Source organism: Kogia breviceps, chromosome 1 (genome assembly GCF_026419965.1).
Source record: "Kogia breviceps isolate mKogBre1 chromosome 1, mKogBre1 haplotype 1, whole genome shotgun sequence".
NCBI lineage: Eukaryota > Metazoa > Chordata > Mammalia > Artiodactyla > Physeteridae > Kogia > Kogia breviceps.
In genome coordinates this window covers 140,967,702-140,979,771 of record NC_081310.1, presented here as the reverse complement: position 1 = coordinate 140,979,771, position 12,070 = coordinate 140,967,702, and the positions used below count along the sequence as shown (strand labels likewise).

Here is a 12,070-nt window from a genome sequence, read left to right as displayed (position 1 = left end):
AAAGAAAGTAGCTTGTTTGAATTTGCTTGTCAAGAACTGCCTTCTGGATTGTGATTCACTTCATAGGCTCCCTTCCAATTCAAACTAGATGAGTGGGGCTGCCATGTGATTAGCAGTGAAGTCACCTTACTTCAACTCCACCTCTCTCTCTCTTTGCTTTCTCTCTCTCTCTCTCTCTCTCTCTCTCTCTCTCTCACACACACACACACACACACACACACACACACCATTAGAACTTTCCCTCTTCAATATGATCTTGAAAAATGAGACACTCTACAAGGACATGAACTCGGGGGCTGGCCCTGGCCTCATACTTTAGAGCTAATAGTACAAGGAAACATGGGAGAAGAGGAACTGACCAGTCATCTACCTGCTTTTTTTTGAAAACCCACCCACCTGCCACTCACCATCATCAAGGCTGACTGATAGGACATCCCCTGTCCTGTCTCTTCTCCAAACTCTGTCTTCCCTTATAAACTTGTTTTATTTCTTTTCTTTTTCACTGTGACTTTCAATATAGTATCTGAGCCAGAAGGTGAGTGAATAGGGGATGTATATGGAGTGAGAAAGGAGAGGACGACTCACCCAGGGAGTGAGCACACGTAGACTGGGCCCCAGTCCCTTCTGGGAATTGTAGGGAGATTCATTCTGTGCCTCAGTCTCTGATGTGTGCCCAGAAGACGATTTTGAAAGGGGCCACATTTGTTTCAGGCCTATGTTTTCTCTCACCAGTACCTTCCCTACAAACTTGGCCCCTCTTAGCCCTCATGGCTTTCCTCAGTTTTCTAAAGAAATCCTATCCCCAACTCATCATAAAGCTTAAATGTTCTAAGTCTCATTCTTGTGAGGCTCTACTAAGTAATTAGAGCCAAAGGAAATAATTGTTTCTGAGATATTAGAGAGTGACAGTGCTTTACTATTTTATTTTTACCCAGATAATGCATTTACCTCCTAAGATGGGGTCTTCCATGTTCTTGCTTAAAGGAATAATAATTCTGGGATTTTAGATCCTATGATGAGTCCTATAGGGTCACAAGAGCTTTTTAAAATCTTTAGTGTCATAATTGAATTGCAGGATACCCAGCTGGTGTTGCAAAATTGGTGTGGGGAAAAAACCCTCATATTTGGTATCATAAGTGTTGAGAGTAGCATGTAAAAGAAACAGTGTGTTTTTGTTTTTTGGTTTTTTTAAAAAGCAGAACAATTTTTTTAATGAAGTTCCAATTAGAAGCCTAATAGACATGACAGGCAAAAGAGACATCTTGAGCTCAGGCTATACTAATAGCTGGTCTCGTACTGTTCAAAGTCCAACCCATCACCCCTGCCCCTAATTCCACCTTATACACACACACACACACACACACACACACACACACACACACACACACAGAGTCATCCCTGTAGATAGGACTCTGTTGAACCGAACTGAAATTCTCTTGACTCCCAATCTCTTCTGCCTCTTCCAGCTGTAGGATTCTATGCAACCAATTGTGTACACACACCTAGCAGTAAAATCTCAAAATATGCCCTCCTCTCTACAGTGCTCTCAAGTGGAAACAACCCAAGTTAGAGTCAGAAAAGAGGGCAAGCAAGCATTTCATCATTTCATTTGATTTCCTTTAGGGCTCAAGCAAATAAAGAAATATTCATTTAAAGCCTCACCCTATGCTATGAATCCCACTCAGGGAAACAGGAATGAGAAATGGAGTTTCTAAGCACTTAGCACAGTGACTGGCATTTTGGAAGCATTTGATGAATGATCATTGAGCTGAGTTGAATATTATAGCAAAATATGTCCAAGGCTCACAACATAGATAGCTCCAACATCACTGTGGGCAGAACTCTTTGAGATTAATTCTATTAGATGAAAATAAATTCCACTGATTTTATTTTTTCTTTTACTTCAATTAAAGTACATATTTAGCCCCTCAGTGTTGAACTCCTCCCTCTTTTAACAGCAAATGCAGATATTAGAGCTGGATATACTTCCTTCCCACCTCCAGGTAGTCTCTAAGAACCTCATCCTGGGACTTTCCTGGCAGTCCAGTGGTTAAGAATCCGCCTTCCAGTGCAGGTAATGTGGGTTCGATCCCTGGTCAAGAAACTAAGATCCCACATGCCACAGGGCAACTAAGCCCACGCGCCACAACTACTGAGCCCACGCGCCACAGTGAAAGATCCCACATGCCACAAAGAAGATGCTGCATGCCGTAACTAAGACCCAACACAGCCAAATAAATAAATAAATATTTTAAAAAGAAAAAAAAAAAAAGAACCTCATCCTTCCTTTCTGCACAGTGGAACACATTTGTCTTTAATTCATTTACTTTTCAGTATCATTGTCCTACCTTTGTTAAGTGTTCTCCCCAAAAGCAGAAGATGTAACAGATGATGTCTCTGTTAAAGGGAAAGATCCTGGAGAAACCAAGGAAGATTCCGTGGTTTTGGTTTGCTTTGTAAAGTGCTTGCCTGCACGTAGGTCACTGGTGAACACACCTCTGGTACCTGAGCTAGAGGACCCCTAGTGCCATACTCACTTTCTTAGAAATTCACTATGAATTGCCAAGTGAGCCAGTCTTAGGCAGCAATCTACATTTTGTATGGTTAGGCTAGAACATCCAACAGACTCTCCTTTTGCTGCAGTGCCTTAATAAGCCTGGGTGTGCTTGAGGAGCATTAGTGGAAGTAAGATCTGCTGTCTCTGTCTGAAGGGCTCAGGGCAGTTTTTCAGGAATGACCTATGGAGGCTGCTCAGGTGTGCTTTTGGGTTTTTCAGTCTTTTTTTTTTTTTTTTTTTTTTTTTTGGTGGTACGCGGCCCTCTCACTGCTGTGGCCTCTCCCTTTGCGGAGCACAGGCTCCGGACGCGCAGGCTCAGCGGCCATGGTTCACGGGCCCAGCCGCTCCGCGGCATGTGGGATCTTCCCGGACCGGGGCACGAACCCGCGTCCCCTGCATCGGCAGGCGGATTCTCAACCACTGCGCCACCAGGGAAGCCCGGTTTTTCAGTCTTTGAGGTGTGTGCCATTCATGCTTTGCTCCTTGAGGGCAATCTGTATCCCTGTGTGGCCCAGCATAGTAACAGGCAGACAGGAGAAGTGAGTGGGTGAATGAAAGACAGAGTGAGTGAGAAGTAGAATTGATGGGGAAACTGTGGTCTAGTGATATGAGTACTGAGAGGAAGCAGAAAAGTGTTTCCAAGTGTTAACCAAACAAAGCCTTGGAGCTGGGCTGATAGCTCCCAGTTCAGCTTACTTGCAAGTCTAAAGGAGAATTTGGTCAGAATTCGTTTCTCTTGAAAAGCCCCCCATTCTTGGAAAGAAAGTGTTCTTTCACTCTTTATCAGCCTCTGACTCCACAGCTGTGTTGCCAAAAGGGCTAGGAGCAAGCGTGTGGGATCCAAAGCTCAGACTATTTAGACTATGCAGCCAAGGGCTGCTCTGCTCCTCTATACCATCCTGCTAACCACAGCTGCCTTCTCTTCTCTCTGCCAGCCTGGACGATTGCCTCTCAGCAGGCCCGTTCCCTGGGTTATTCCACAGACAGATGAATCAACAGACCGATGACTCAACACAGGCAAGGTTTTCCCTTCACGTTACCTTACAAGCTTATCCTGAGTATAAGAAGTGTTGCACCCACTGAGAATAATGGTCCCTCCAATTTAATATTTTGTCCAATGGTGGCACCAAGGGACCTTTTATTGGGAAGGAATAAGAGACATTCTGAATGACATGTATGCCAAAAGTCTGGATGCTATAATCTCTAATTTCAGTCCCTAACGTAGTTAACAAATATCTGTTGAAACATGTGCTGTATATCTAGCACTGTGGTAAGTTATGTAAGCCTTAATTTTTTTCAAACCCCTCCTTGGACATTCTTGCATTTTTGATTTGTACTATTTGTACTGTGGTCGTTTAAATCAATCTAAAAGATATGTCTATGTCTCCTATGTGTCTATACTTAAAAGGTTGAGAGAGGAGAGGAAATCGAAGGGCCTGGGACTCTAAGATTAAAAAGATGTGGTCTCAGGGCTTCCCTGGTGGCGCAGTGGTTGAGAGCCCGCCTGCCGATGCAGGGGACACGGGTTCGTGTCCCGGTCCAGGAGGATCCCATGTGCCGCGGAGCGGCTGGGCCCGTGAGCCACGGCCGCTGAGCCTGTGCGTCCGGAGCCTGTGCTCCGCAACGGGAGAGGCCACAACACTGAGAGGCCCGCGTACCGGAAAAAAAAAAAAAAAAAAAAAGATGTGGTCTCTCATTCAAGGAGCTAATAGTCCAGTAGGAGAGCTAGAAGCATGCATAGCTGACTATAATACAAGTCAAGCAGGGAGAAGTAATCACAGAGGCATAAATAAGGTATTATAGATGCACAAAGGGGGACTTAGTAATTCCAAATGAGGCGTTAGGAAAGAATTTTTAGAATAGGTGTCATTTAAGCTGGGCCATAATGAATGAGTAGATTTTTTTCCATTAAGAAGAATATCAGTCAAGCAAAGAAAATGTAGAAACAGAACTGTGAAAATACATAATGTGTGTGAGGAAAGGATTCCCAGAAGGCTGGGAATACGTGTTGCCAGATAAATCTGGAAAGGTGGGTTGGGATTAGCTTACTGAGAGCTTTGAAGAAGTGAAAACATTCATACTTTGTACAGTGGATACTGGGAAAGCATCAAAGGTTTTTTGAGGGCACTGCTACTATCTCCACTATCCAAATAAGAAAACTGAGGCTTAGAAAGGGCATGAAAGTCACTCTTAGGCAAGTGTGGAGGTGGTAGTTGAACTGAAGCATAACTCCAAAGTCCAAACACTACATCTAGTCTTTTTTTCTTTTTTTGAGATATAATTGATCACAATATTACATCAGTTTCAGGTGTAAGACATTATTTTATATTTGTATAGTTTGTAAAATAGTCACCACAATAGGCCTAGTTAGCATCTACCACCACATATAGTAATGATTATTTTTTCTTGTGATGAGAACTCTTAATATCTACTCTCTTAGCAACTGTCAAATATACATTCCAGTATTATTAACTTAAGTCACCGTGCTGTACCTTACCTCCCCATGACTTATTTATTTTATAACTGGAAGTTTATACCCATCCAGTCTTAATCGTAGTTTTTACCTATAAAGTGATAATAATGACAGTACTTCTCTACCTACCTAAAAGTTTGATCAAATAAAACTACATATGCTAAAATGCTTTAGAAATTATAAAAGAATTCTATAAGTATTAATTATTAGTATTATTTTATTGTTACCACTTACAACTAATATTATTCCTGAAGGTAGCATAAATGCATTTTTGCAAACGCAAGTAGTGTTATTTAATGTCATTACTGGCTATAAGAGATTGAGTTCTACTGTGCTTTTTACATGTATTGTCTTATTTCCTTTCACCATACTGTGAGATAGGAATCATTATTTCCAATTTACAGATGAGTAAACAGAGGCAGAAAGAGATTAAAGTATTGCCCAGTCATGTAGCCTTTAAGTCAAGAACTAGGCTGCAAATCTATGTCTTTGAATCCCCAAACTCTTTCCATAAGTCTGCCTACTGCTTTCCCATTGATGATGGTATAAACCTTTCAGGTGGCAGTGGCACATGGAAATGATGTTTTCAGGAAGCAATTAATGCTGCCAGTGGTTTCAACACTTCCAGCAAGGATGACAGTGTCTGATTCTGTGTTTCAAAAAAGATGTAACTATTTCTAATCCAGTTAAGGATCATGCTGAATAGATAAGGAATATGTTTCCTTTAGGCTTAATTTTAACTGGAAAACATGACCTATTCTGTCCCACCCTCTGAAAATGAAATAAAGTCTTTCTTTGAGGATAATTCCTCTATTGATTTAAAGAAGAAAAAAAACCTCCTTATTGATGCAATTGTATTGATTCTTTATAGTTATTTTAAATTTTAAAAGCTTCCTTAAACACCACTGAATCATTTGTTTCTATATTTTAAAGTATATTTCTCTTTTTTCTTGGTCAAGAAACTTAAAAAAAAACACTAAGTAGGATTGGTAATGTACAAAAATTTGATGACTATTATTCATGTTCAGTTTATTCTTCTAAAATATATGTTTTACACATAGTAAAAAATTATCAGAGTAGCTAACAAGCTGACTTTGACCAAATTCAAAATCTTGGCAGTTTTTCATATTTAATGAGGACAATCAGATACTCTAGGCAATAAAAGCATTGATAATAAGGCCACCAGATATTCCAATTTAATGGGAAAATAATTGCTGTTGCTCATTTTTTTAGAATATAACATTCTTGTTTTCCTGAGTAGAGTTTTCAAAAAATGTTGTAAACTAATAAGGTAAACACAGAGACCTCGAAAGGCTGGCTTTGAGATTAGATCCAACTATGATTCAGTTAGTGTCACATAAGGCAGAATATAAAGCACATAGGAATGGGGTTTGAAGAAGAGCACGGCTCAACAGCTAAATTCAGACAAATTTCTTTCTACCGTTTCAAATATTTTACCCATTTCATAACCGGTTCCATGCAATGAAATCACTTTGACAAAGGTCTTTTTTTTTTTTTTGCCACACTGTGTGGTTTGTGGGATCCTAGTTCCCTGACCAGGGATTGAACCCTGGCCCTTGGCGGTGAAAGCATGGAATCTTAACCACTGGACACCAGGGAATTCATTCACATCCTTATTTTCTTATCCTAGGTCTTGAGAAGTTTGAATAAAATTTGTATGCTTGTGAAGACATTCAGCCTCAGCTGGAAACTGAGCTTGATTTTGATATTAGTGGTAATAATTTATAACATAATAATAACCATTTATTGAATGCTTATTATGTGCCAAGTGCTAGGTAAACACTTGCATGCATTGTTTCATTGAATCTTTGCAATAAATCTGTTAAACTTTAGATAACATTATTATCTTCATTTATAGTTAAAGAAACTGAGGTTTAGAAAGTTTTGGTTAATTAGCTTGATTAAGGTCAGCCTACTAATAAATTAACAGAACTAGGATGTGCCACTAAATTTAGTCTAATAACAGTTCCCATCCTCTCAAACACAATGCTATATGTTTGGGTCTCCCAAAATAATATTAAGGAATTAGTACAGAGTTTGGGATGTCTTTTTCCATATTCCCAATATGGTTTATGGATTACTCAAATAATTAAGATTGCTATTTTGGCTACTATTATTACTATTAATACAGCATCAATAACAACGACACCTGCATATTTATCATGCCCACCACTCTTCTGGAATATTTACACATTTAATCCTCACAGCTACCCTATAAAGTAAGTGCAAAAATCCCAATTCTTCATATAAGGATCCAAAATCTTAGAGAGTTTAAGGAATTACTTTCAAGTTCCATAGCTATTAATCCAAACTTTGATCCAGGTCTGACTCTGAAACACATACTTTCATACCCCTGAAGGTAATCTGACCATGACATTTCTCATCCAAACTAAGTTCCTACTAATCTAGTTGGCATCCTAGTTTCCTCTTGCCTTTCTCCAAGGATATCACTCTCTCCCTTCCAAATAGTTTTCTCATGCAAATGAGAAAGATCCCCTAAGTTTGAGTGTATCATTCTCCATCCAATGAAATGGAGCATGATGTTTCCCATTAAGAAACTTCAAGCAATGTAAACATCCACTGTTATTACTTTTTTTTTCTAAACCCATTCTCTCATTAAAACTTACTTTCCTAAAATGAGGTCTGTAAATTACTACATTATTTTAAAAGTTATATTATTATTAACAACAAACCATTATGAAGATCTTCAGGCTCCATTTCTCATGCAAATTACATAGAAGTTGGCAGGAAGAGGAAATTTACCCTTCAAACACTTGCCCTAAGCAAGATGCACTGATTTTTTTCGATTTTTCAAGTTAAACTGCTATAGTTGGGTTGCCATTTGCATTCATCTGAAAACATAGAATTCAAGTTTTGGAGATGCTGAGATTTTATTCCCTTGAGCAAAATGTCCTGCACCGTTCTAATCAGCCTGACCAGTTCTGAAGAAAACAGAGCAGTCAGTTGAAGAGAAAACTGGTGAAGGGATAAAATGTCAAATATACCAAATAGATTTTGCTTGCTAGCAACAAGGGAAGAAAGACTCAAAAACTGGGGACAGTTTTTCTCTTTTCTCAAAGATAAAATATGCTCCACTCTGAAACTGCATTGTATTTTGCAGGAAGAAGCTAGAGCAAATTTCAGAATTAAACAGGAGGAGGTGATAAACAGAATGGTTTCACTGCAGACAAAATGGCCGGCTCTCCCTCTGGCTTGTCCTGAATTTTACAAATTCTCCCAGGAGTCCCTGTGTCATTAGGAAGCAAAAACACCTTCTCATTAAGCCCCATCCTAAGTTACCCTACAAGCAGGAGAGAAAGTACGAAAGGAAAAACAAAAAAAAAGAAACAAAAAAACCAAAAGGACTGAAAGAGATGCATACTTTGTAACCCAGATCATGATAAGCTCTTAGTTTTTAGCGAAACTCACAGGCCTGGGCAGCAAGCAGAAGTGCCCTCTTTTTGTACAGCCATCTGCTCCCGGCGGTGATATTCTCTCCACTGCAGAAGCGGTTCTGCATCCAACAGGGAAGGTCTGAATGTTCTCAGTAGTGTGCACACGCCTAGATTGGACATATGGACTACATTTTTGCTGAAAATCTTGTTTGCTGAATCTAATCAGTGCTGTTGGAAAAACCACCTTCCCACTGCTGCCCAAGATTATTTCTGGCTGCGGAAAAATGCCCAGGCGTCAGAACAGAGTCAAAGCCTTTCTTTCATGGGGCCTTAGAGGATTTCTCCAAGATAAACTTGATGCTTCAGAAAATAATCATAGTAGTAGTTCTTCACTAAGTGAATTCACAACAATTACATTCTAACCTGAAATCAGGTGAGAATCCCAGATACACTTCTCACTAACACTGTGGATTTGGCCACGTGATTTACCCTCCGTGAGCCTCAGACTTCTCATCTGGAAAGTAGCGGTAATAACACCTACCATGTGGCATTGACATGAGAATTTGATAACATATGTAAAATATAGGTGCTCATAAAATGATATCTGCCACTGTTGTTATTATCACTATTATTTTTAGTGTTCATGTGAATTTAAAATCATTTTCTTTTCTAGGAGTTTGGTTCCTTACATTTTTTTTTTTCTATTAAAAAGCCCATTTTAAAGCCGGTGTGATCAAAAGAGTGAATTATTCAAGAAATACATCAAGACATGGAATCTAGGAAACAGGGTATCTAATAAAAAAAGAGGCAATAGGCTTAATAGAAGAGAAACTTAAAAAAAAATCTTAGGCTCTAAAGGAGGTAAAGATTATCTGATAGGTTTGAGCACTTGGAAAACTGTTAAGATTTGGTCATTAGCACAAAGAAAATTAAGCAAATTTAACTTGATAAGTTCTTAACTCTAGAAAATAAAAAATATGTCCAAGAAAAGAAGCATGATGACAGTTCTACTGATTCTGCAGTTAAGAATATTTACATTGTCATAAAAATGCAAACACTGAATTCTGATTTAATAAAATTGTGTTAGAACCATAATGGGACAATGTGTGGGGAGAGAGTTAAATCCAGCAAAATAGAAAATCAACCTACAAGGTCCAAAGTTGATTAAGCAGGATACAAAAACATAAATATGTTATTTAGAAATATGATGGTACATTTCAGAAGAAATGTTGAAAAAAAGCTGAAAGTAGTGATGTTTGGAGAGCAGGCTGGTGGGGGGAGGGTTAGAATGAGGAGTGTGGGTATCATAATAAGCTTTTTTTAACTGAATGAAAGATTCTTTAAATTCTATAGTGCTTTACAATTTTCAAAAGTTTCACATACATGATTTCATGTAATCCCATAACCCTATATTGCCCCCATCCCCCCACTAGTAACCACTAGTTTGTTCTCTATATCCGTGAGTCTGCCTCTCTTTTGTTTTATTCACTAGTTTGTTGTATTTTTCAGATTCCACATATAAGTGATATCAGACAGTATTTGTCTTTCTCTGTCCATCTTATTTCACTCAGAATAATGCCTTCCAAGTCTATCCATGTTGCTGCAAATGGTAAAATTTCATTCTTTTTTATGGCTGAGTAGTATTCCATTGTGTGTGTGTGTGTGTGTGTATCGCATCTTCTTTATCCATTCAGCTGTCATAATAAGCATTTAGTGCCACTTGACTTTTTAAAGGGATGAACATAATATTTTGATTAAAAATGAAACATTGAAGAAAAGAAATACACATTTGAGATATAATGGACATCCCATACACAGACACACACACACACACACACACATTGATAAGCCCAAGTGTATGAAAATCTATACAATGTAATCTTTTTAATATTTCCTGAGACAAAAATAAAGAAGTAAATGAGATCTGTCATCTAACAATCAATATTATAGGATTTGGTAGTTTGGATGAGGAGGAAAAGGAAAGGAGGCAGAAAAACTTAAGAAATGGAAGGCATGGCCCCTGAATTCAATGATCCTCCAGTCTGGTAAGAGGACAATCTCATAGGATAAGGAGGCTGGAAAACTAAAAATTCTTTTTAGGGAGAAAAGGAACAGAAACCGTTTATAGGCATTTCTGTCTGTCACCTAGAGATTCCCTATGAGCTGTTTTACAAAATTCAAAAGAGAAAAACTGTCTGTGTTTAGCTGACAAGATGAGCTGTATGACACTCCAGAGAGAAAGGAAAATCATGGTTTTTCAGCTAGAAGATAACACATATATCAACCAATCTCTGATTGTACAGATGAGGCAAATAAACTTAAAAGAAGCTATGTATCTATCCCTATGTGGGACCAGAACTAGAGTTCTAATATCACTTGTGTGTTCTGGTGAATGCCTAATACTAAGTTAGCCAGACTGTACTATAGTGGTTTGAGATGAGAAAAATCATAATTAAAATTAATGTCCCATTGATGAAATCCAGATAATAAAATAATATTAACCATTACCTACTTGTATAGTGCTTTCAAAAGTGTCCTTATCTTCATTCTTATTTAATCCTAATAATCCTGTGCTGATAAGAAAATTCAAGTTCAGAGAGGTTTACTAAATTGTCAGGGGCAAACAACCACTGAATAGCAAATTAGATAAATAGACTTAAGTGTTCTGATTCCTTGTCCAACACTGGGAGTTTTTCTTTTTCATTATGACCCACTAAAATTTAGAGAACATTTTAGAGAAATGATGTTGCTTTAAAAATGCTTTAAAATATTTTAAACATGCAATCTCTTAGTGGTGGTCAAATATTAATTAATTAAATTAATAAATGAATTATTTTAGGTTTCAATGACAATTCTGCTGAAGGCATAGTAGCAGAAATATGCAAAATGGCTATGGTGGGAGAAAATCTGTCATAAGGAGAGGAGCCATGCATGTCTAACTAGGGCTGCAAAACATTTAAGGCAGTGGTTCCCCTTCAGAGCTTGGCAATAAATGAATATTATTTATCCAAAATTTTTCAAGTAAAAATTAATTCTGTCACTGCAATTCTTAAAATAAAGAGGCCAGGCCAAAAAAAAAAAAAATTTAATGGTCAAGGAAGGTTGAAAATAAGTAACAAAGAGCAATTGCTCTCCTCTAAAAATGGCTTTTCATGGATCTTCTAAGGAGAAGACTCCAAACCACTGACTTATGAAAATCAACTTGCAATTTCATGCATACTGTGTACAGCTGTCCAATTCACATACACACATCCAGAATGTAGGATGCTCTGGTATCAAAGTGTGGGGTTTCCAAAATATAAATATTTCAGGGCTCTAAGATGGCACTTTTTTCCTCAATAAGGCAAGAAAAATGCAAAGATAAATGTCATTAATTGCTCCAGATGTTTCCCTCTAGAGAAGTACAAACTATAAACATTAGTACTGCATTCCACTAATAGCTTCAAGCATTGGCTTAAAGCATCATTAATTTTACATTTGTAAGAAGGTCTGCAAGTGTATGCCTTGCATTTTACTGAAAGTTTCAATCAATAGGTCCTCCTTGCTGCTTTCATTCTAAATAGCTACACAAAACTATAGTACAGGCAGAAGTGTAAATATATATTTATCCATATACATAACGTA

The 12,070-nt window shown here is 38.1% G+C and overlaps 1 protein-coding gene across 3 annotated transcripts in view; it reads right to left on the bottom strand.

The window, feature by feature from the left end:
• Window positions 1–12,070, bottom strand: part of PTGER3 (prostaglandin E receptor 3) — a 197,622-nt gene that overhangs the window by 137,833 nt on the left and 47,719 nt on the right. The window contains exon 3 of one of the 3 annotated variants that reach the window (XM_059054672.2): window positions 8,481–8,613. The exons of the other annotated variants lie outside the window; for them this stretch is intronic. Within the exon in view, the coding sequence (XP_058910655.1) occupies window positions 8,481–8,613 (133 nt within the window). The remainder of the gene's footprint in view (window positions 1–8,480; window positions 8,614–12,070) is intronic. 3 annotated transcript variants of the gene reach the window in all.